This window comes from Peromyscus californicus, unplaced genomic scaffold (assembly GCF_007827085.1).
Source record: "Peromyscus californicus insignis strain IS unplaced genomic scaffold, ASM782708v3 Scaffold_4__1_contigs__length_199733344, whole genome shotgun sequence".
NCBI lineage: Eukaryota > Metazoa > Chordata > Mammalia > Rodentia > Cricetidae > Peromyscus > Peromyscus californicus.
This window is the reverse complement of record NW_026294562.1, coordinates 82484656-82508837: the sequence shown is the minus strand read 5'-3', so window position 1 is coordinate 82508837 and position 24182 is coordinate 82484656. Positions and strand designations below refer to the sequence as shown.

At 42.0% G+C, this 24182-nt stretch overlaps 1 protein-coding gene across 1 annotated transcript in view; it reads left to right on the top strand.

Moving 5' to 3' along the window:
* The first annotated feature begins 542 nt into the window (after positions 1-542).
* The window catches only part of LOC128124651 (transmembrane protein 180-like), a 29221-nt gene continuing 5581 nt past the window's right edge, over positions 543-24182 (top strand). The window contains exons 1-5 of the mRNA XM_052761192.1: positions 543-692; positions 2619-3341; positions 10908-11062; positions 14666-14749; positions 16441-16563. Of these exons, the coding sequence (XP_052617152.1) occupies positions 543-692; positions 2619-3341; positions 10908-11062; positions 14666-14749; positions 16441-16563 (1235 nt within the window). The remainder of the gene's footprint in view (positions 693-2618; positions 3342-10907; positions 11063-14665; positions 14750-16440; positions 16564-24182) is intronic.

Genomic DNA, 24182 nt, shown 5'->3' with positions numbered 1-24182 from the left:
GTTAAAGTGCCTACGGTGCAAGCCTGAGGACCTGAGCTCCATCCTCAGCATCCATGTGAGGAAACAACGAAGCAGGTGTGCTGGCCTATGCCTGTAGTCCTAGCTCCAGGGAAGCAGAGACGAGGATCCCTGGGTCTTTCTAGTCACTAGTCTTCCTGAATAGGTGAGATCCTCGTTCAGTGAAAGACTCAGCCTCAAAAAAATAAAAGGAAAAGCAATAGCAGAAGATACTCAGTATTGACATATGGTCTCTGCACATGCACACACGTATGCACGCATGCACGCACACACAAATGTAACTAGAGTCATACATCATGCAAATTGGGGCTCATGAAACATCTCAAAAATGTTGAATACATATAAAATAAATAGATAAAGAAATCTGGTGACATTTACAGCAAGTATTTTTGGATTTTAACTAACATTACTAATGTTAATGGAATTTTTAAAATTTTTTTAACCCATCAACTACTGTGTGCAAATAATGAATTCTAACTTCTTTTTTTTTTAAACAGGGAGGAAAACTTCCTTCTGCATGGAAAATGACACTTTCAAATATCAAATCCGCAGCCTGGGCATACTCTCTGATTACACTCGGAACTGAAATGTTAAGTTCTTTTTTCAGTTTCTACTGTGTGAAACTTTTCTTGGAACTGTACAAGATTTCAGAGTTGGCCTTCTATCAATCCCAGGTGGGATGTAATTTTTACTCCTTAAATGTAGGAGAGAGCTTCTTCCTTATCATGGTGTCTTACAGTCTTTTATCAAAGAGTGGATTTTTCACATACCTGCAAGAGTTATCAAGAAAATGTTGTGCTATGGTGGTGCAAACCTGTAATCTCAGTACTTAAGAAACTGAGGCAGGAAGATTGCTGAGAATTCAAGGCTGGTCCAGGCTACTTAGAGGGATCCTATCTCAAAAAGAAAGAAAGGGAGGGAGGGAGGGAAAAGAGAGAGAAAGGCAAAGGGAATGGGTTGGGAGAGAAGAGGAAAGAAGAGAGGGAAGAAGGAGAAGATACTGTCTTAGTCATGGTTTCTGTTGCTGTGATAAAAGACCATGACCAGCCGGGCGGTGGTGGCGCAAGCCTTTAATCCCAGCACTCGGGAGGCAGAGCCAGCCGGATCTCTGTGAGTTCAAGGCCAGCCTGGTCTACAGAGTGAGATCCAGGAAAGGCGCAAAGCTACACAGAGAAACCCTGTCTCGAAAAACCAAAACCAAAAAAAAAAAAAAAAAAAAAAAAAAAAGACCATGACCAAAGGCAAGTTGGGGAGGAAAGGGTTTGGCTGAAACTTCCACATCATAGTACATCACTGAACGCCAAACAGGGCAAGGACCTGGAACAGGAGCTGATGCAGAGATGATAGAAGGGTGCCACTTACTGACTTGCTCCCCATGGCTTTCTCAGTCTGCCTTCTTATAGGACCATTTGCTCAGGGGTGGCCCTACCAACATGGACAGGGTCCTCCCACATCAATCTAATTAAGAAAATGCCCTGCAGTCCTGCCTGCAGCCCAATCTTATGAAGGCATTTTCTCAATTGAGGTTCCCTCCTCTCAGATGACCCCAACCTGTGCCAAGTTGTCATAAAACTACCCAGCCCAGATGCTATACCTTGAAAAGCTTGATAATATTGGCAAATTGTATTATAATTTATCATAAATGAACTGAATGGATAGATATAATGTTTTTACATTTCCCCTTGTGCTTATAATGTTGCTTATTATGGAACTACATAATTTACTATGTTGATTTTGAGTTGATTTATTATTGTTGGTATCTTAATCTTACTTAATGTAGATATGGAAAATGATGTCTTGGAAGGGTAGAGAAATGACTCATCGATTTAGAACACGTTTTGCTCTTCTAGAAAACCTGGGTTCAGTTCCCAGCACCCACATGGTGGTTCACAGCCATCTGGAACTCCATTTCCAGGGGATCTGATGGCTTCTTCTGGCCTCCATTGGTACCAGGCAAGCACATAGTACACATACATACATGTAGACAAAGCATTCATAGACATAACATAAAGTAAATAAATGAATTTTAACAGGAGGAAGGGCCTGAATCTCATGAGGAAGTATGGCCCTGTGTGCCACAGTGGGAGACATTCTTTGGGTTCACTGCTTTGGTTCCAGGGTTACTCTGTTCAGTTAGCTAGATGAATTGCTTATCTTCTCTGTCCCAAGAAACTAACCTTGTAAGTTCAGAGGAATAACAATGCCTATACCAGAGGGTTGTTTTTTTTAAGGATTTGGTAAAGTAATGCATGTAAACACTTGTACTATACCTGAAAGCAAAACAAATATACATTGCCTTTGAGTGGCATACTACCACTATTATTGATGCTAAGTAATAGTTCTGAAAACTGCGACTTTTCAGCTTTAGATACTTCTCATCAGGATTTCTTCCTTCCTGTTTCCTGCCTGCCCCCTTTTCTTTCCACCCTCCCTTCTGCTCTCTGGGTCACTGGTATCGGCAGGCAGGTCTCAGACTCAATGATCCACTTCCTTCAGCCGCCCAGGTGCTGAAATCACAGGCATATGCCACCATACTCAGCCTCAGGGGTACTAACTAACAACTACACAACCTATATGTGTATTATTTTCTCTCTCCTTAGGTAATTTTAATGATCTGGAATGTTCTGAATGACCTGAGTGGGTATTTTCTTATGAACTCTCAGTATGATTGCTGTCTAAGTTACCACTGTTCCCTGTTTGGAGCCCTTCTGCATGCAGCGGCCTTCCTGCTCCCTTGGTTCCCTTGGAGACACTATCAAGAAGGTGACTGGCTCAATGGACTTCATCTGGTCGTCTCCCTGTGCGCGTTTGACAGCACCCTTACCTGGGTGCAGCAGGCCCAGTGCCGCTTGTTTGCAGAGACTTTCCCCAGACACGAGAGCAGGCTGCAACTGATGAAAATCAACCAGGTGGCGTCCCTGCTGGGCTCCACCAGCGTCCTCTTCTGTGGCCTCATCTCTCACAACATGGAAATCCTGCCCAATTTTCAGGTCGTCGCCGTCGTCACCGCCTTCCTGGCAGCTACCAGCCTTTACAGTGGCATGTTCCATATGCGGCATTTTGAATGTAAAAGAAACCCGAAGGAAGCCTTCCTCTCTGAGAGTGAACAGGAGCTGGCATGGACCTCCGCCATTTTACCCATGAGACAAATCTTGTCTCAGAGGAACTTCCACCTTTTCCTCATCGTGAATTTCTTCCAAGTCTTCCATTTGACCTTGTTCAGTAACTTCATGATGATCTTTGCAGATAACCTCATTCCCACCGAGGCTCTCTCTTCTTCCGCAAGGAGTGTTATGTATGGGGCTGGCTTCATCTGCCCTCAGGTATGTGAAGGTTCTCCATGTGTCTTTCTGGTGGGACTAAAGATGAACTCGTAGCTGTCTGAGGAAATGAAAAATGTGACTAAATGGGTAGTGTTACTAATTGACACACGTTTACTAACAAACTCTAAACAAGAGTTTAAAAGCTCAGCTGCTGGGCAGGATCCCGTAGAAATGATGGAAAAGCAAGTGAAAGGCAAGCAGGGGAAGAGCACAGGGAGGACCAAGCAGCGTGATTTAAGAAACAAACTATTTTTAAAATTATGTTTATCTGTTTATTATGTGTATGCATGTGTTTGTTTTGAGACAGAGTCTCACTGTATAGCCCTGGCTGGCCTGGAACTTGCTAAGTAGACCAAGCGAGCTTTGAACTTAGAGAGCCACCAAGCCTGGACAGTTGTGTGCATGTGTATGTTTGTGTGTGTCACGGTGGCCCGTGGAGGTCAGAAGACAGCTTGGAGGTGTGGTTTCTCTCTTTCCACCATGTGGGTTCCAGGGACTGGACTCAGATGGTTAAGTCTGGTGTCAAGCCATCTCTGTGACCCAGTATTTTAAACATTTGGCTTCGAATCTAAGCACCAGCAAGCTGTGGAAGAAGGAAATGGCTTTCCTTGAGTGTGTATTTTTGCTTTGTTCAGGCATTTAAAATTTCATCTTCATGGGAGAAACCTCAAAAGGGGCAGGAAAGAAAGGGAAAATCAAGGCACATGGGAAGGGAAAGGAGTCCCTCACCCCCGCTGGCTGAGAACCAAGAAGCCTTATAAACTAGATTATGAATCACATCCGGAGTCAGAGTTTAGACCTGGAGTTCCTTATGACCCATGGAGCTTGAGGATTCCTTTAACCTTTGACCCATGTTTTTTCTACTGGCCTCTCAATAACCACCTTATAATCTCATTTAGTAAATACACTAAAACAGTTCGTACTTATTTTTTTTCTTTTCTTTTGAGACATTGTCACTCTGTAGCCCAGGCTGGTCTAAAACTCATGATAGTCCTACCTTAGCCTTGGCAAAGTGCTAACACACCCAGCATGCTTAACCTTTAACCCCAGCATCAATATAACTTCAGAAACCATCAAAACCATCTATAGATAGCTATTATTAGGACTCTGATGTGTAGCTGGGCATGATGGCTTATACTTGTAATCCTAGTACTCAGGGAGGCTAAGGTAGGGGGATTGTTACATGTTTGAGGCTATCCTTGGCTACAAAGTAAGACCAAAACCCAAAACTAAATAAAGCAAAAACAAAGTACAGAACGAAGAAGACACTTACATGTGACTCTTTCAAGAGGCCCACAGCAGTACTACTATCCTTTTCTTTACCCCTCCCCATCATTTCTTAAGTAAACAGTAACTCTGATGAAAACAAACAAAACAAAACAAAAAACCCACAAGAGTCAACTTGATCAAGAATTCTTGGAGCAGAGTTTCAAAACACTTGGCAAAAAGCCTGAGTCCTGGAACCTCAGAGCGTTATTAAAATTCCGTGGTCATGACCCTTATGGGCGATGGCATGTTCCCTGTTAACCATTTGGACTGCTGACATAGTGCTACCTTCAGCTAACTGTGTCTTCTAAATCTATGACTTAGCCTGTGATACAGAATTCTTCTAATTTTGCAATTAAATAATAGGTAAAACCCGGTGCTTAGACGCTTCCGGGGTTAAGGAATAAGCTATTCTGCATAGAGTAGCGTATTAACTTTTTCTTAGCACCATGGCAGAACGGCTGACAGATAACGTCAAGGGCTCTTCTGATTCAGTTGCAGAGGGCTCAGGCTGTGTTTGCCTGGCCACATACACTTGGTCAAGTAAACCACAGTCCGGTGGTGCCAACAGGTGGTGGAGGCTGTTTTGGACTCAGTGGACAGGATGCAGATCACGGGGATGGCTGCGCTGTTGGCTTTTCTCTTCCTTTCCTTTTGTCCTACTCAGGTGTTCATCCCATGATCTAACTGCTGACCACATTTAGGATGGGTCTTCTCCCAGGCCCCTAGGCACACCCAGAGGCGTGTGGCACCAATATCCACGCTGGCTTTGAACTCACTCCAGTTCTCCTGACTCCAAGGAACTGGGATTACAGGCACGAGCTACTGGCCCTGACCTTTTTTTTTTTTTAAGTTATTTGTCAATCGTGCACTAGATATATTTTAAAGAAAAGAGATTTAGGCCTGGGATATAGGGAGTGCTTGCCCAGCATATAGAAAGCTGTGGGTCCCATCCCAAGCACTGAAAAGAAAAAAGGGAAAAGTTTATTTCCCTGCTCAAGATTCAAGATTGAAGAGAAGCTGTATTTTGTGATGCTCTTGCTAGTAGTCTTAAGGCCATGCAGATCATTGCAAGGCAAGTCAGCAGGCCTGGGTATATGCATATGAGTTCTGCTTATAAAGCCATGAGAAGTCAATCATGGAAGCTCCAGCCTGAAGTTTTATCCATCCTGCTTGCCTCCAGAGGCTCATCTCTAGATACCGTAGTTGGATTGTTTCCACTCTAAACTTGGAGTTTTTGAGGGGAACAAACTATATTCAAACTATAGCACTTTCCTTTTTATGACTGGATAATACTCCATTGTATCATTTTGCTTATCCATTCATTGGTTGATGGATATTTGATATATTTCCAGATTTGTTTGTGCACATGTGTCTGAGTGCACCAGTGTGTGCCTGAGGCTGCGGAGGTCAGAAGAGGGGATCAGATCCTCTAGAACTGCAGTTACAGGGAGTTGTGAGCTGCCATGGTGTGAAGAACTGAACCCAGGTTCTCTGAAAGAGCAGTAAGCACTCTTAACTGAGACATCTCTTTAGCTCCTCATTTCTACTAAAAAAATATTCTGTGTACTTGAGTATTGTAGCATGAATTGTTAAAAGGTCTGATTAATAAAAACAAACCTGGAGCCAGGTATTGGGGTGAGTGCTGGAAGATCAGAGAAGCAGAACAAACCACAGCCACCTCACCTTGACAATTCCTCAGATGATCCTATTTCCTCAAACTGGAAACCTCTGTGTCCTCATCTCCAAATGGATCTCAGCTGAACCGCTGCTCTAAAGTCTAAAAGCTTAACCAGCTCTAGTTCCTGGTCCTCATGCCTTATATACCTTTCTGCTTTCTGCCATCACTTCCTGGGATTAAAGGCTCACTTCCTGGGATTAAAGAAAGGCGTGAGTCACCATGCTTGGCTGTTTCCAGTGTGGCTTTGAACTTACAGAGATCCGGATGGATCTCTGCCTCCCAAGTGATAGGATTAAAGGCGTGTGTGCCACCATTTTCTGGCCTCTGTATCTAGTGGCTGTTCTGTTCTCTGATCCCAGATAAATTTATTAAGGTGCACAATGTATTTTGGGGAACAGAATATCACCACAGTGTATAGACATGGACATGCCACTGTGGGTGTATGGAAGTTAGGGGACAACTTGCAGAAGTCAGTTCTCTCCTACTATATGGTCTTTGGAGATTGAATTCATGTTATCAGCCTTGACTTCAAGTGCCTTTACCCTCTGAGCTGTCATATTTTTTGATATATATCTAGGGATAAAAAGGCTGTCCCATAGAGTGATCCTGTGCTTCACATTCTGAAATAGTGGAGGATTTCCAAAGTTGCTGCACAATTTGTTTGTAATAGTGCAAAGTGTTTCCAGTTCCTCCAGACTTCACTAACATTTGCTATTATCTGCCTTCATTTTTTTTTTTGTTTTGTTTTTTGAGACAGGGTTTCTCTGTGTAGTTTTGGTGAATCTCACTCTGTAGACCAGGTTGGCCTTGAACTCACAGGGATCCGCCTGGCTCTGCCTCCCGAGTGCTGGGATTAAACCTGCCTTCTTTCCTGCAGCAATCTTCCTGTGTATGAATGACACCTCATCATGCTTGGGTTTGCATTTCCCTGATGGCTGTGAAGTGAATGTTGTGTGTGTTTTTGGAAGATTTTCTAATTTTTTTTTAGTTTTTCTGATTAGTCCTTGCTATTTTGGAACTCACTTTGTAGACCAGGCTGGCCTTGAACTCAGAGGATTAAAGGCATGTACCACCACCTCCCCGGCTTGCCCAGTTTTTAAATAGGTTGCTTTCTAATTTTTGTTCATTATATATTTTTAAAACCATACTTTCTCTATCTTCTAATTTTTTATTTTAATTTGTGTGTATGTGTGTATTTATATTTGTGTATATATACAAGTGCATTTGTGTGTGCGTGCAGTGTGTGTGCATATGTGTGCAAGAGCATGTGGAGGCCAGAGAACAACCTTGAGTGTTACTACATACCTTTTATTTTATTTTTTTTTGAGACAGGGTTTCTCACTGGTCTGAAACTCACCAAGTAGGCTGGCTGGTGAACAACCCCCAGGGTTCTAATCATTGGCCTGTGTCTCCTTGGGTCCTAATTATTTTTTGTTTTTGAGCTGGAGTCTTGCTACATTGCCCAGGCTGACTTCAAGCTCAAGATTATCTTGCTTCTGCCTCCCAAGTACAGGACTAACACATGTGCCTCACACCCAGTTCTTGTATTTTTATTACTGAGTTATATTGGCACTTTATAAAATTTTAGATATAATCCATTATCAGATAGATTGTTTATATTTTCCCAATTTCTTGATGGCATAGAAAGTGTGAGTCAAAATCGTTTTAGTTACTCTGGTCTCTTGAAAATCTATATGAATTGTAGGATCAATCTGTCCATTTCTATAGAGACATTAGCTGGAATGAAACAGCCCTCCTGCCTCAGTCTCTGCAGTATCTGGGATTATGGGTCTCTACCCCTAGGCCTGGATAGATTTTTAAAAAGATTTTAATTTTTTTTGGAATTATGATGTAGTTATATCATTTACCCCTTCCCTGTCTTTCCTCCAACCCCTCCCACCCACTCCCTTGCTGCCTTTCAAATCCATGGCCTCTTTTCTTTAATTATTATATGTGTATATATATTCCTAAATATATAAATATAACGTGCTCAGTCCATATAACGTTACCTGTATGTACCTGATCTCAGGGCTGACCTCCCGAGTGCTAAGATTAAAGGTGTGTGCTACCACTGCCTGATCTCTATGGCTAACTCTGTGGCTAGCTCTGTCCTCTGATCTTCAGGCAAGCTTTTATTTCTTAGATTACAAGCAATATATCACCACACTGAGATTAAAGGCATGTGACTTCCTCTATCTGCCCAGCCATATCACTTCCTGTTTAACCTTCCTAGTGCTGAGATTAAAGGTGTGTGATCCCAAGTGCTAGAGCTAAAGGTGTATGCCACTAGTGCCTGGATCATTTTTTCTTTTAGACTGGATTAATCTCATGTAGCCCATGTGGCCTTGAACTCACAGAAATCCAGCCTGGGCTATAGATTGAGAATTAAGTGGTCTTCTTCCCATCCAAGTCCTGACCAGGCCCAACCCAGCTTAACTTCTGCAATCAGATGTGTGCAGGATGGTGTGACTGAGGATGCCAAGTGGTCTTTCTCTCCAGTAAATGTTCAGTCATCCCTCTCCCCTAAGAGAAGCAGATTAGGGGCATCTAAGGGTATAGCTTGAAATCTTTTCAAGGGAGAATCTTTGGCTCCCCTATTAACTGTGTGATCCTCAGTAAGTTACTCAATTTCTCTGTATCTCCTTATCTTCATTTGTAAAATGAAAATAAAAAACGGAACCTGTCTAATGCAGTCACTAGGCAGACTGACTAAAGGAAAACACACGGTTGACTTAAAAGGCTCCTAGCATAAAGAGAACCCTCTGGAGATGCTGGCTCTTGCTAGCACTCAGGGACAGCTCAGACTAGACACCAAGACCACAGCACTGCCTTCCTCACTCTGGCTTGCTTTAGGTTTCTGTGGGTGACTTTGCCAACACTTACGTGGGACAAGGTGGACATATGAAAGGGAAGCCAACTTCTGCCTGTGGCGGGCTTGACCTTCAGACATAGTCTTTCTCTCCTCTGTTCCTATGAGCTTTTTTGTAATAATAGCATTGGCCCATGTCTCCCTCTCTCTATGTAGTGGACACAAAAATAATAGCTAGAAATTATTGAATGTCTTATACACTGACTGTGGACCTAAATGAGGGGAGAGGGGAGTGACAGGGATGTTGTTCGTTGGTAGAATGCAATAAAATAGAGCAAAAAGTTGAGAGGGGAGAAGAGTTAGACATGAGAAAATGTCTCTTAGGAGAAGTAACTTGACTTTGAGCACACGGGCAATTAGAAGTTACTGACGTCTTGCATATTTCTGTATTAGAGTCTGATATGAAGCAGCTTCATTCCAGTAAGTGGACACGAGTGACTTTATAATATAATTGCACAAAAGAGCATCCTGGAACTTGCTGCATGCTTTATGTACTTCCCCTCTAAGAAATGCCTTGAAGCTCGTCAATCACTGAGGCACTGTTTTCAGCCTCTAGAAAAGGAGCTCTTGTTCCTTGAAAGTAGAGGAGTAAGCCAAAGAGTGGGCCAGAGGGGAAACCCTTCTGTTTATTAAAGGGCATTTGTATTTGACTTACATTGTTCAAAATCCTCTCCGATTGTAATGTACATACGTTTGGTTAGTGGAAACATCTCTGGGCTAAACAATGTGCACTTTTCACGTTGAAAACAGTGTGTCTTCTGATCTTGGTGAATGCCCATGCCTATACATGTAATAACTTTTCAGTCTAGAACAAGGAACAGCTTCAGAACTGGGAGCAAAAATGCAGAAAAGGGGGGAAAAAAACTAGTTCTCAGTGTGAATTTGTTGGAATGCTTAAATACATAACACTCAACCAGAAGAAATGGGATGAGACCTAGCTATTGTGTACTAGGCTCCTGATTTCAGGAGCAGGGGCATTTCAGATTTACCTCACAGTGTGGACGATGAGATGCTTAGTCAATGCTGGGCTTTAACCTCCACGTGTAAACTTGGTATTTGTTTTAGTTTGGTTGAGCCTTTCACTTCCCGGGTCGTCCGTATGTTTTAGGGAAATAGCAGTTTCTTTAATATCCATACAATATTAATGTCTGTAGTTTTTGTTTGTTTGTTTGTTTTTCGAGACAGGGTTTCTCTGTGTAGCTTTGTGCCTTTCCTGGAACTCACTCTGTAGCCCAGGCGGGCCTCGAACTCACAGAGATCCGCCTGCCTCTGCTTCCCGAGTGCTGGGATTAAAGGCGTGCGCCACCACCGCCCAGCTTAATGTCTGTAGTTTTTTCTTTGCTTTTTCTCCCTTTTTGGCAGTGCTGGGGGTGGAACTCAGAGCCTCGTGTGTGCTTTTGAGCACGGAGCTACATCCCTAGCTTCGTTTTTTAAAAATATGCATGGATTAACTGCTGGGTATAGTGGCTCATCTATAATCCCAGCATTTGGGAGGCTGAGGCAGGAGGTTTACTGAGAGTTCAAAGCTAGCCTGGGCTACATGGTAAATTCCAGGCCAGATGGGGCAGCATAGTGAGACTCCATCTCAAAATCAAACCAAACCCACACACGCCTTCCCCGTCAAGACAGTCTGAGCCATGATGTAACAGATGTAGTTCAGAAGCTATTTAGTTTTGTCAGCAAAGGTAGACTGGATTAATGGGTGGGGCAGGCTTGTTCTTAACATAGTGTCAATCTCTTTCCCTTGCAGTGCCTGGTACTTCTAGGTCAGTCCTGGCTGAAGAAATATGGTTACTATAAGATTATCTTAATTTCTTTCTACCTAGAAGGAGCGGCCGCCATTGTCATGTTACTGCTGGGACAGGAGTACTATTACTGTTTGGCTGTTTATTTCACTTTTATCATGTAAGTAAATGCCAGGTCTATTTCAGCATCACACTACACTTTTCCAGAATCCTTCTAATCATCTAAACATCTCTAATTGGAGTAGCTGGACTTACAAGCATGAGCCACCACGCCAGGCTTAACATATTTGATCTGAATGGAGTTTGATTCTCCTTTGTAGGCTGGGACATTGTACCTTTCAGTGAAATTGTTGGACTATTAGCAGCTTGTGTTTTGAAAGCATTTCATATAGTAGATTTGTAGCAAAGATAGGCTCTGTTTAATAATCTAGGTGTGGTGGCTCACTCCTGTAACCTGACACTCCAAAGGCTGAAGCTGGAGACTCCGTCTCAAAAGAAAATAAAACCATCTAATCAAAAACAAACAAGTGAAACATAACAACAACAACAAAAACCAAACAAACAAAAAGCCTCAACAAGGGGCTCTGAGATGACTCAGTTGGTAAACTGCTTTCCGTATAATCATGAGGGTCCCTGGCCCCCATGTAAACAGCCAGACAGACCAGCATGTGCCTATAATCCCAATGGAAGTGGGGCATGGACCATGGGGTAGAGACAGCACCCTGGAGCTCACTGGCCAGCCTACCCAGCTGAATTGGTGAGCCCTAGGTTCAACGAGAGAGACTTTGTCTCAAAAATAAGATGGAGGGCTGGGGAGATGGCTCAGCAGTAAGAGACCCAGGTTCAGTGCCTTCCAGTTCCTGCACCCACATGGCAACTCACAACAGCCTGTAACTCCAGTCCCAGGGGATTTGATGTCCTCTCCTGACTTCTGTGGGCTCCTATACACACATGGTACACATACATAGACTCAGACACACACACACATACCTACTAACCAAACATTTTTTAAAAAGATGGAGAGTGTTTGAGGAAGACACTTTTAGTACCCATGAGTGTACAACATGCTTATTCACACATACCTACATGAACACGTATACCACACACATATAATAAATAAATCAATGCAAAAAAGAAAAATAAAGCTGGGCGGTGGTGGCGCATGCCTTTAATCCCAGCACTCGGGAGGCAGAGGTAGGCAGATCTCTGTGAGTTCGAAGCCAGCCTGGTCTACAGAGCAAGATCCAGGAAAGGCGCAAAGCTACACAGAGAAATCCTGTCCTCGAAAAACCAAAAAAAAAAAAAAAAAAAAAAAAAAAAAGAAAAAAAAGAAAACAAAACAACAACAAAAACCCAGGCATATGCATGCTTGTAATTCCAGTACTTAGGAGGTAGAGGCAGGAGGATCAGAAGTTTAAGGTCATCTTTGGCTACATAGCAAGTTCAAGGCCAGCATGGACTGTATGAGACCATCTCAGAAGCAAGTCAGTCAAGAGATATTTCATGTATTGCTGGAGTTGAGTGTGATATCCTAGTACATCTGCATGTGTACTTATCATGTCTAGCCTCTTTTTAACTATTTCTCACTTTCCTGCACTCACTATTCTACATTCAGGCTTATTTTCTTTTTTTTTTTTTTTTTTTTTTTTTTTTGGTTTTTCGAGACAGGGTTTCTCTGTGTAGCTTTGCGCCTTTCCTGGAACTCACTTGGTAGTCCAGGCTGGCCTCGAACTCACAGAGATCCGCCTGGCTCTGCCTCCCGAGTGCTGGGATTAAAGGCGTGCGCCACCACCGCCCGGCTCAGGCTTATTGAAACAAACAAACAAAACCTTCTATGTGAGAGAGAACAAGTATGTAGTACTTGTCTTTCTGACTCTGACTTATTTCCCTGAAACCAGTGCTCTGCAGTTCCATGCGCTTTGCTACTTAGGTCAGGATTTCATTCTTCTTCACAGCTGAGTAATATTCATTATATATGCATACCATATTTTCCTTATCTGTTCATCCATTAATCTAGGCTGATTCTGTATCATAGCGACTGTGAGTGGTGCTGCAATAAACTAGGCTATGTGAATATCACTTTGGCATCTGGTTTTGTTTCCTTTGGTGGTATACCCATCAGTAAAGTAGCTGGATCTACTTGCACTCTAGTTTCAGGCTTTGGAGGAGCTAACAGACAGCCTTCTCCACCGTGGCTTCTCTAATGTACATGCCTGTCTGCAGTCTGTTGGGGCCTTCTCTACATCACCCACACTTGACTTTTTGTTTTGGGCTTTTTGACAATAGCCATTCCCTGTTTTAAAGATAGGGTCTCACTGTGTAGACCTTGCTGGTCTGGAACTTGCTATGTAGACCAGGCTGGCCTTGAACTCTTGAGATCTGCCTGTTTCTGCCTCCTGAGTGCTGGGATTAAAGGTATGCGACACCATGCCACCTGATAATAATCGTTTTAACTGGAGTGAAATATCTGATAGTTCCCAATGACCAATTTAGCATATACTTATGCCATTTGTATATCTTTGAAAGAAATTTTATTTTATGTGTTTGGGTGGTTTGCCTGCATGTATAGCTGTGCACCACATGTGTACTTGAGCTAGCGGAGGCCAGAAGAGGGCATCAGATCCCTGAAACTATAGTTACAGATGGTTGTGAGCCACCATGTGGGTACTAGGAATTGAACTTGGGTCCTCTGAAAGAGCATCCAGTGCTCTTAACCACCGAGCCATCTCTCCAGCCCAGTCATTTATATTTCTTTTGAGAAAAGATTGTTCAGAATATTTAATGGGATTGCCTTTAGTTTTATTTATTTATTTTTGGTGGTTTGATATTGTGAAGTTCTTTTGTAATTCTTTATATACTCTGCATATTAATCCAGATGAATAGTTGGCATATATTTTTTCCCATTCTGTAAGCTACCTCTTCACTCTTCGATGTTTTTCCTTTTGCTTTGAATATGTTTTTTAGTTTCATGTAATTCTATTTGTCTGTTTCTGCTTTTTGTTTCCTGTGTTTTGAGTATCATATAAAAATAAATTAGTTCATTTGCTGAACAACTTAAATGGCTTGTTATTGTTCTTAGACTTACCTAGTCTCTTGAAGTGTTTTGCCTATGTCTTCTATTTTAGTTTTGTTTGTTTGTTTGTTTGTTTGAGACAGGGTCTTGCATAGTTCAGGCTGGCCAGTCTTGAACTCACTGTGTAACTAAAGTTGATTTGAACTGTTGATTCTACTGCTTCAACCTCCCATGTGCTGGGACTGCATGCATCTACTACAGTGCCCAGCTTGGCTTGCTGTTTTAAAGTTATTTTATGTGTATGAATGTTTCACTTGTATGTGTGTACCTGTTGCCCACGGAGGCCAGAAGAGTGTGTAACCCTAGGACTGGAGTTACAGATAGTTCTGAGACACCATGTGGGTGCTGGGAATTGAACTTGGGTCTTCTTTTTTTTTTTTTTTGTTTTTGTTTTTGTTTTTTCGAGACAGGGTTTCTCTGTGTAGCTTTGTGCCTTTCCTGGGACTCACTTGGTAGCCCAGGCTGGCCTCAAACTCACAGAGATCCGCCTGGCTCTGCCTCCAGAGTGCTGGGATTAAAGGCGTGCGCCACCACCGCCCGGCCGAACTTGGGTCTTCTTAAAGGGCAGCCAATTGTCTTAACTGCTGAGCCATCTGTCCATGTCCTGTATTGTTTTGTTTTAATAGTAAGATCTGTGCTTTGTGGTTGTAGAATGTTCATATGTATACAGTATTGTAACTTGTTTTCTAGGGTGATTGTTCACGCCTCTTTTTGCTTATTTAACTTGCCACTGGCTGACATGGTTGATGCAGATTTACTGAAGTTTAACAGGCAGTAAGTATATTTATTCAGATATTAAGTATAAAATGTCAGACAGGACTTATAGCTCAGTTATATTGACACCACAAATACATACCAGAGTGTAGTTGTTTTTTCTTTTTTAACTCTTTGGGGGCCTGCTACCCAGCTCCCAGATAAATGCTTGGAGACTTATTCTTACGTATAAATGCCTGGCCTTAGCTTGGCTTGTTTCTAGCCAGCTTTTCTGACTTACATTATCCTATTTCTCTTTAACAACATTTTGCCTCTGGTCTTTTTACCTTTATTTTATGTATCTCTCTTTCCTTCTTACTCCATGGCTGGCTATGTGGCTGTGTGGCTGGCCCCGAAGTCCTCCTCTCCTTCTCCTTTTCTCACTCCTTGTTTCTCCCTAGATTTCTCCTCCTATTTATTCCCTCTGCCCACCAGCCCCATCTATTTCTCTCTCTTGCCTAGCTATTGGCCATTCAGCTCTTTATTAGACCATCAGGTGTTTCAGAAAGGCAAAGTAACACAGCTTTATAGAGTTAAATAAATGCAACATAAAAGAATGCAACACTGAGAGCAAACACCTGTCTCAATTGTTTTTTCTCTATTTGCAATATAAAGTTTGCTGAATGTAAAAAATAAAGAATGCAACACATCTTTGCATCATTAAACAAATGTTCCACACTATAAACTAATGTAACACATCTTAAACTAATATTGCACAACAACAGAGTGATGATCCTAATGGCTGTCACTGGGACGAAGGGAACAGAATATCATAGGATGTTCATGCTTGTTCACCCTGGGTGACTTTTTCTTTTCTTGGTTTGTGATGCTGTGGTTTGAACCTCAGGGCTTCGCACATGCTAGGCAAGCGCTCTACCCTTGAGCTACATCCCTCACCCCTGGCACTATTTTCCTGTTTCTGAAAAGACATTATAATTTTTATTGCTTAGGTTCACACAGCCAGTGCTACAGCAGGGTTAAAGCTTAGGAACCAAAGTGAAATCTCAGTTTGTTTTTTGTTGTACGAATTGCAGTGCACCAACATTTATCAAATGCCAACATACACATAAGTACCATATGGCTGCTTACTGTCAGATAAGCATAGTGGCACCTTCCTGAAGTCTCAGCCACTCAGTAGACTGTGGCAGGAAGATCACTTGAGTTCTAGGTCAGCCATATAGCAAGGCCTTGTCTCAGTAGATAGCTGTGTGTTGTGACTCACACCTGTAATCCTGGCACTGTGGAGACTAAGGCAGAAGGATCACCTCAAGTTCAGGGTGTGACTGTGCTCCATAGTGAGTTGAAGTTCAGCCTGGGCTACATAGTCTGTCTCAAACAAATAAAAACAACAAAGGAGTTAAATTCTATTATCCCTTAAAACTGAGGAAATAATATTTTATAATTGCTAAGCTATTTCTGTAGTTGTCAAAGGGAACGTCATACATGAAGAGGCCCTTCACACATAGATATGCATGTATACTTGAGTACAGAAATACAATAGATGTGCAGGGACAGTGGAGCACAACTTTAATCCCGGCACTTGGGGGGCAGAGGCAGATGGGTCTCTGTGAGTTCAAGGCCAGCCTGGTCTAGAGAGTGAGTTCCAGACAACAAGCCAGAGCTACATAGTGAGACACACTGTCTCAAAGAAGAGAAGAAGTGCAACAAATGTGACTCATATTAAGAGCAGTGCTGTTTTTTGTCTGTTTCAGGTTTCCCCTTTCTTTGATGGTTTTTGGCATCAGTGCTTTGTTTACCAGGCCTGCCCAGTCTTTGGCTCCCATGTTGATCCTGTCTAAGCTAACCCAGTATGGATATGGAGAGCCCAACAACAGGTAGACTGAAAGAAAAGTCTTGGCTGTCGTGCAAGCAAATTCCCCCTTTCCTATGAACTCTAAGAAACTATCTTGCGGGGGTTGGGGATTTAGCTCAGTGGTAGAGTACTTGCCTAGCAAGCGCAAGGCCCTGGCTTCGATCCTCAGCTCCAAAAAAAAAAAAAAAAGAAACTGTTTTGGACTTTGGACTTTGGATATTGTTGGTTATTAACTCACATATCTCAAATGAGCTATAATAAAAAGTATTAATGGATAGCTGAAACACCATTAGTGAAATCACATACATTGCATATGTCTGTATAATTTACACAAAGCTACATATTGATTGTATTTTCTGAGTTGTCCACTCATTCACTGTTACTCCATTTCCTGTTTCTGAGGACTTGCTTATGTGCTAGATAAGATAGTCCTGGGAATAAAATATGAATAAAGAGTATCCATAGGGCTCTAGAGATTACAAAATACTGAGATAGGTCCCCGCCAAGGCCTGGGAAGATAGCTGAGTGGTAGTATACTTACCTAGCACACTGGAAGCTCTAGGTTTGATCTTCAGTACCACAAAAATAAAATGGATCCTACCAGAAGTATACAGGTACTGTGGTTATATGGAGGAGCGTTCCCTACCCCAGTCTGCCTACAGTCAGGGAGCACTCACGGGAGAGTGAGTCTACAGATCCAAGTGGGAAGAATCGACAGCTCCCCAGACTGAGGCGCCCTGTCATGAGCAGGGACTGTTCAGTCCTCCTGGGATTTCTGTTGTCAGAGTTTTGTAGTTTTCCTTATGGAGATCTTGCTTATCTCTTTCAGGCTTATATCTATTTTCTATTTTGTATTGAGGGCACTAATATAAGTAACATTCCATTTGTAATTTAAAACTCTACCTATTTATTGCTTGTAGATAAGAAAGACATTGGCTTTGGCGTAGTAGAATATGTTGCAGTCTTTTTATAATACCTTTCAGTTCTAGCAGTTTTTTTCTGTCAATTTTATGGTTTTTCTACATCAACAAAGGTTTTCAAGCTTTGTCACAACTTCTCCCTCCAACACTTTATTATGAACATCTTCAAATACATGAAAACATAAAGTTTGACCATGACCACACACACTGAATGCATTAGTTTCAGCACATACTGATCAGTGTTCCTATCTTCTGCTTACCAATCCAGACACCTTGGTTTTTCTCTCAACTTTTTATTATGAAAAAAATTTTAACACACAAAATAGCTTAAAGTCCAGAGAAAATTTGTATAGTCACTCCTTAGATGAAATAATCAATATTGTACATATTTGTTTCTAAAAACTTTGTACATTTGGTTATTCAATGAGTGTGTGTGTGTGTGTGTGTGTGTGTGTGTGTGTGTGTGTGCGCCAGCAACCATATATACACATTCTATGACAAGAGTAAGTTCTCCTTCCACTATGTGGGTACCAGGAATTGCACTTAAGTTCTCAGTCCAAGTAGCAAGTACCTTTATTTACTGAGCCATCTTACTGGCCTCTGACCTGGAACTCTTAATCTTCTTGCCTCAGCATCCCAATTGCTGGGCTTACTGAGATGAGCACACACTTCTATACAGCATTTCTTCTGTAGCGTTCGTATAATCTGGTAGCTTTTGTTTTTGTGGTACTGGGGATAGAGCAGCATCCTTATCTTTTCTGTAGAATGTGCAGGGACTCGTTCATAATCTTAGCTTCTCCATATACTAGGTGACTCTTTTTCTTATTGGAGGAGTTGCTGTAAACTGAGGTAGCATTACAAGCCTCAAGCAAGTTTGTGGTAGAGAGCTATGGTGACCGAAAGGTGGGGAAGACAGACTCGGTTAATGAGTCGCATGGCCATGTATCTCCTATATTAGCTTATTCTTAGAGAGCTGTGACAGCAAGGGAGGAAGAACAGGTGTGTTTAGCTTGTTCTGAATTACCTATGTTCTCAGAAAACACAAAGGTCCCACAGTCAAGCCTCTCAACCCCATTTGTAGAATCACAAGATCCCATGGTCAGGTCACATTCCAGACCAGTTCAATTAGAAACTCTGGAGATATGACACAGCCACCAGCATCTTTTAAAGCTTCCACCCTTCCCCTTGTGCAGTCAAGGTGAGGAACCTAGAGATTTATAGCCTTGGGAACAACAGCTCTGAACACTAATTCTTGTTGACTCAGCAACATGACACGTTGGCAACCTGACATGTTAGCAAACCAGTTTTGTGATACTGTAAGCATTTTCAGAGATACAAGCTCATACAGGTCCTTGGATATATTTTATCTTTTAAGTGATAACTAAACCTTGGCCTCTGGTGGCCTCATGTGGCTCATGTTACCTGCAAGTCCAGAAGCTAACTGTAGCACTCAGCAGGTGTGCTTTGCTGAATATAGCTCTGTTCAGTTGGAACCTCCAACTTGCCCCTGCATGATCCAGAAAGCTCCATTTCTGCCTCTCTCTCTCCAAATCCTGCCTATTCATAGTCTTCAAACAAAGGAAAGACACCAAAAAGCCCAGTTCTACATTCTTGTTGGCTACTACAGCTTCCTCCCCTGAAGTTGCCAGCCACCCAAGTCCCTGCCTAAGCACTCAGCTTTTGACTATACTTGGGCACAAACCCATCTTGTGGTAGACAAGTCAACATGCTATGCCTACAACCTGTAAAGTCTCCCCACTTTTGTTTGTGGGTGTGGCTGGCTTCTCTGGCCTCAATCTCTGGGACTGGAGAACCTACCGGGGAGTTACTTTGTTCAAACAAACCTGTTGTTATACTTTTTCAAATTGGCTTGATCTAGCTTACTATGTGGGTGGAGAAACCTATTATGGGGAGTGGGTGGGCGCAAAACCTATTAAGTTCCACCAGTGTGAAGAACTGAGCAAATGTGTCTATTGAAATAAATGGCACCCTAGCAGATAAGCTTTCTAGCATTTGATTCTTTTCTTCCTTCCTCTCTCCCTCCCTCCTTCTCTCTTTCTCCCCCTCTCCCCCTCTACCTCTTTATCTATCTATCTTTCTCTCCTCTTTCTCTCTTCCTTCCTTTTTTTTGAGACAAGGTCCCTCAATGTAGTCCTAGCTGTCTTAGTGTTCACTCTGTAGACCAGGCTGGCTTTCAATTCAGAGATCCATCTGCCTGTGCCTCCCAAGTGCTGTGATTAAAGGTGTGTGCCACGACACCCAGTATAGCATCTAATCCTTTGCTAACTGTTCCAGTGTAGTGAACCAGCTTGCTTAGGGCTAGTGCTCTTTCCTTGGCCTCTTTCAAAAGATATTCTGAATTCCTTGATGCAATTATTTCTGAGCTAACATAGTAGTAATGCCAGTACTTGTGTGAGCTTTAGGCCAGGTTGGGCTACATAGTGAGTTCCAGGCCAGCCTAGACTAGAGTGAGACCCTATCAAAGAAAAGGAAAAGAAAATATTTTCTGCCAGACAGATTACTTTATTGTATGTTTAGTATATATATTTACTTTCTTTAAATTCTCTCTCTCTCTCTCTCTCTCTCTCTCTCTCTCTCTCTCTCTCTCTGTATGTATGTATGTATGTATGTAACTCCTGCTAAAAAATTGTATGAACTCTGGGGATGTCGTTCAATGGTAAATCACTTGCCAAGTGTGTGTGAGAGTCAATCCCTAGCATTGCAGACATGACAGTTGTGAAATTATAGAACAAGTCACCCTCATATTACACAAGAGAGTGCACAATACAGTTCTAGGATTTTGTAGAAAAGACCTCCTCCTTTCACTTGCTCAACCAAGTAGATTTATGTTCTTTCTTGGCAGGTGTTTATGGAATTTTGCCGGGTTAATACTGAGCTAGGAGCTAGAGTCCTAAGGTTTGATCCTGCTCTGCTTACATGGCATTAGGGAGGCAGAAGGGCAAGTCCAGAACTCTGAGCCAAGTCCAGAGGTTAGAAAAGCCACAAATGCAAAGGAACACAAGCTTGTGATTGGTTACTTGCAATTGGGTGCATAACCATACCCACTCCATGTGCCAGGAGTGCCCTGCAGTCCTGGCCAAGCTCCTGATGCTCCATTAAGATGTTAGGCATTCAAAGGTACATTTCACCAGGGGTCAAAGGCTGCCAGTTTTATTCACTGGATTACACTGTCATCTACTGGTGTGTAGTAGATAATTTATGAATAAAATTCATTATTTAAGAAATAGCTTTTGCTAGGTATGATGGCTCATACCTGTAATACTAGCTCATGGGAGGCTGAGGCAGGAGAATTGCCATGAGTTTGAAGCCAGCCTGTATTATACAGTGAGTTCCAGGTCAGTTTGAGCTATAGTGTGAGAGCCTATCTAAAAATCTAAACCAAACCAAACCAATACAAAAAAAGAATAATGGCTTTCTGTGATCAACCTGGTTTATATACAAGCATGTTTCTTTCCTCCTTTTCTTCTCAATACTGGAAATGTGACCCAGAACTTGGGACATGCTAGGTAAATCCTCTACAATTGAGCTCTACCCCAAGCCATATAAGCATGTTGTTAAAAGTTATGTATGACCAGAGTGGTGCAGGGTACACACCTTTAATCCCAGCATTTGGGAGGCAGAGGCAGGTGAGTTCAAGGCCAGCCTAGTCTACAGAGTGAGTTCCAGGATAGCTAGGCTGGTTATACAAACAAACAAAAAAGGTTATGTATGCAGCATTCCTTGTGAACGCTATAGCTTACCATAGAGATATTTGCATATCCACAGTTATTGCTGCTCTCTATATAGCAATGAATTAGAACCAACCTGTATGTCCATCTACAGATAAATAGATAATGAAAGTCTGATATATATATAAAATAATATGACTATTATTTGGCTCTAAAGAAAAATGAAATCACCAGGTATAATAGCACATGCCTTTGATCCCACACATGCATTTATTCCCAGCACTTGGAACACAGAGGCAGGATTTCTGTGAGTTCAAGGCTAGTCTTGTCTACATAGAGAGTTCTAGGCAAGACAAGGCTACATAGAACATGTCTTTAAAAAAACCTCCAAAGCTGGGCGGTGGTGGCGCACACCTTTAATCCCAGCACTCGGGAGGCAGAGCCAGGCGGATCTCTGTGAGTTCGAGGCCAGCCTGGACTACCAAGTGAGTTCCAGGAAAGGCGAAAAGCTACACAGAGAAACCCTGCCTCGAAAAACCAAAAAAAAAAAATAAAAATAAAATAAAATAAAAAAACCCTCCAAAATAACTGGGCAGTGGTGACACACACCTATAATCCCAGCTCTTGGGAGGCAGGGGCAGGAGGATCTCCATGAATTTGAGGCCAGCCTAGTCTGCAAAGTGAGTTCCAGGACAGCCACAGCACTTACACAGAGAAACCCTGTCTCACAAAATTAAAAAACAAACAAACAAAAACCCAAAAAGCAAAAAACCCAAAATAAAATAATAAGTGTTCTGTATATATGTGCCATTCTTTTTGCTGGTTTTCTGTCTTGAAGTTTCACAATAGATACCTCCAAAATTATGTTCATGAAAAAACTTTAGAAAATGACTTTCTCCTCCATCAATGGCATAGTAGACAGTGATAGCCAGGACTCAGACACAAGATGAGTCACTCAGGGTGACTCACCTACAGATTCAAAATAGCCTCAAGGTTTGTATTTTAAAATATTTCTTATTTACTTATTTATTGTGTGTATGCATGTACATGTATGTAGAGGGCAAAGGTCAACCTCAGATGTCATTCCTGAGGTGCTATTTCATTTTTTTATACAAGGTCTGTCACTGGCCTGAGGCTCACCATGTGAGCTAGGCTGGGGGGGGGCAGTCAGTCCCACGATCTTCTCTTATCTCCACCTCCCCAGTGCTGGGGTTACAAGTGTACACCATCATGCAGGCTTTCTTATGTGGTTTCTGGGGGTAAAACTCAGGTCCTCATGTTTATATGGCAAGCATTTTACTGACCAAGCTATTTTCCTAGACCACAGGGGTTTACTAATATTTTCCATGTTATTAATCTTGAGTTTGTTGATGCATATAATCTTCGTTTGTTTGTTTGTTTGAGATGGGATTTCTCTATGTAGCCCTGGCTGTCCTGGAACTTGCTATGTAGACCAGTCTGGCTTCCAACACACAGAGATCTCCTACCTGTGCCTCCCAGGTGCTGGGATTAAAATTCCATGCCACGATGCCCAGCCAATACATACAATCTTGGCAAGGAAAAAAAGGAAAGAAAAGAAAAAAGAACCCGCAAAACCCAACACTTCCTCTGTAGAGTCTGCATAGCTGTTTAGACAGACGCACAAAAAGAACTAGAAAAACCCAAGAGTTGAACATTCCATGCACTGCCTCAGATTTTGTATTTTGGTGAGATACAACTACCTTCTTCCCCTCCCCAGCATTGTGTGGTGTTGGAAAGACAGCATTAAAAGCTGGCGAAATATTAAAGTTGGAAAATACATATGAGCACATGTACATTTAGGAATATAGAGATAAGCACTTATTTTGAGCCACTGTTAGTCTAGGCACTAACAATAGTAGACCAAAGTGTTTAACAGCATCATTTTAAATTAAAAACATTTGGCCAAAAAGATTATAGTCAAGGCTGCATTGGCTTACTGATATTATGTCGGAGATGGAGTTATGAAATTTGGGGGAATTCTAACAAGATATATCTAGAACCACAGTAATATATGTACTTTGCGTTTTTTCCATAGAATTATGGCCAATGTTAATTTCCCCCATAGCATTTCTTATTTGATTCTGTAAATAGACCTAGTGTTCCATTGCAAAGGGACTACCTGAGGAAATTATTTAATCCAACAGAGGGAGTATCAACCTTAGGGTGTTTTCTGGGGAAACATTAGATTATTTCACCCTCCTCCCTATAGTCTTCATAGATGGATGCATGAAGAAAATCTCTCAACTTCTGGGAAGGGAAAAGTAGGTGTGTAGTGCATCAGATACATTTCAGGACTGCACTGTGATCATAAGCAGCTGTGAGATCCTTAGTACTCAATAGTATCTTAACTCATTTCCACAGAAAAAGGACATCCTTCTTAAATAAACTGGTTTATTTGTTCTTTTCCTTAAAAATAGAGTAGAGGTACCATTTCTTTTTCCTGGTGAGATTTTTAGTTGAGATAAAATTTTGTAGGTAGAAATTTCAGTTCTAGTTCCAGACTCATTAGCCATGTAACTTTGGGCAATTAAATTATCCTGTCTATGCTTTGGTGTATAATGTTGTTAGGGAAATTAGTATCAGTGCTGCAAGAAACGTGTTAAACAGGATACTGTGAACTGAATTGAGTCTCCTCAAAGTTCATATGCTAAAGTCCTAACTCACAATGGTCAGTATTTAGAGATGGGGCCTTTGGGAAGTGAGTAAGTTCAGAGCAAGTCATGAGTGTGCGGCTTTCGTGACAGGGTAAGTGCTCTGGATAGAAGAGAGGCCAGGGTTCTGGTTATTGTTCATTGATAACAGCATCTGCATCATCAAGTGTGAAAGCCTAGGTTTGATCCCTAGTGTTAGCATACACATACACGCATGGGAAAGGGAAAGAGAGGATGTAAATAAATAAATATATGTTCTCTCTCTGCCATACATCTCTACCATGCAAGGACATGACTTCCTTGGGCTGTCAGTGTGGCCTACAGTAGAATGCCTGTCTAGCATATGCAGGATCCCAGGTT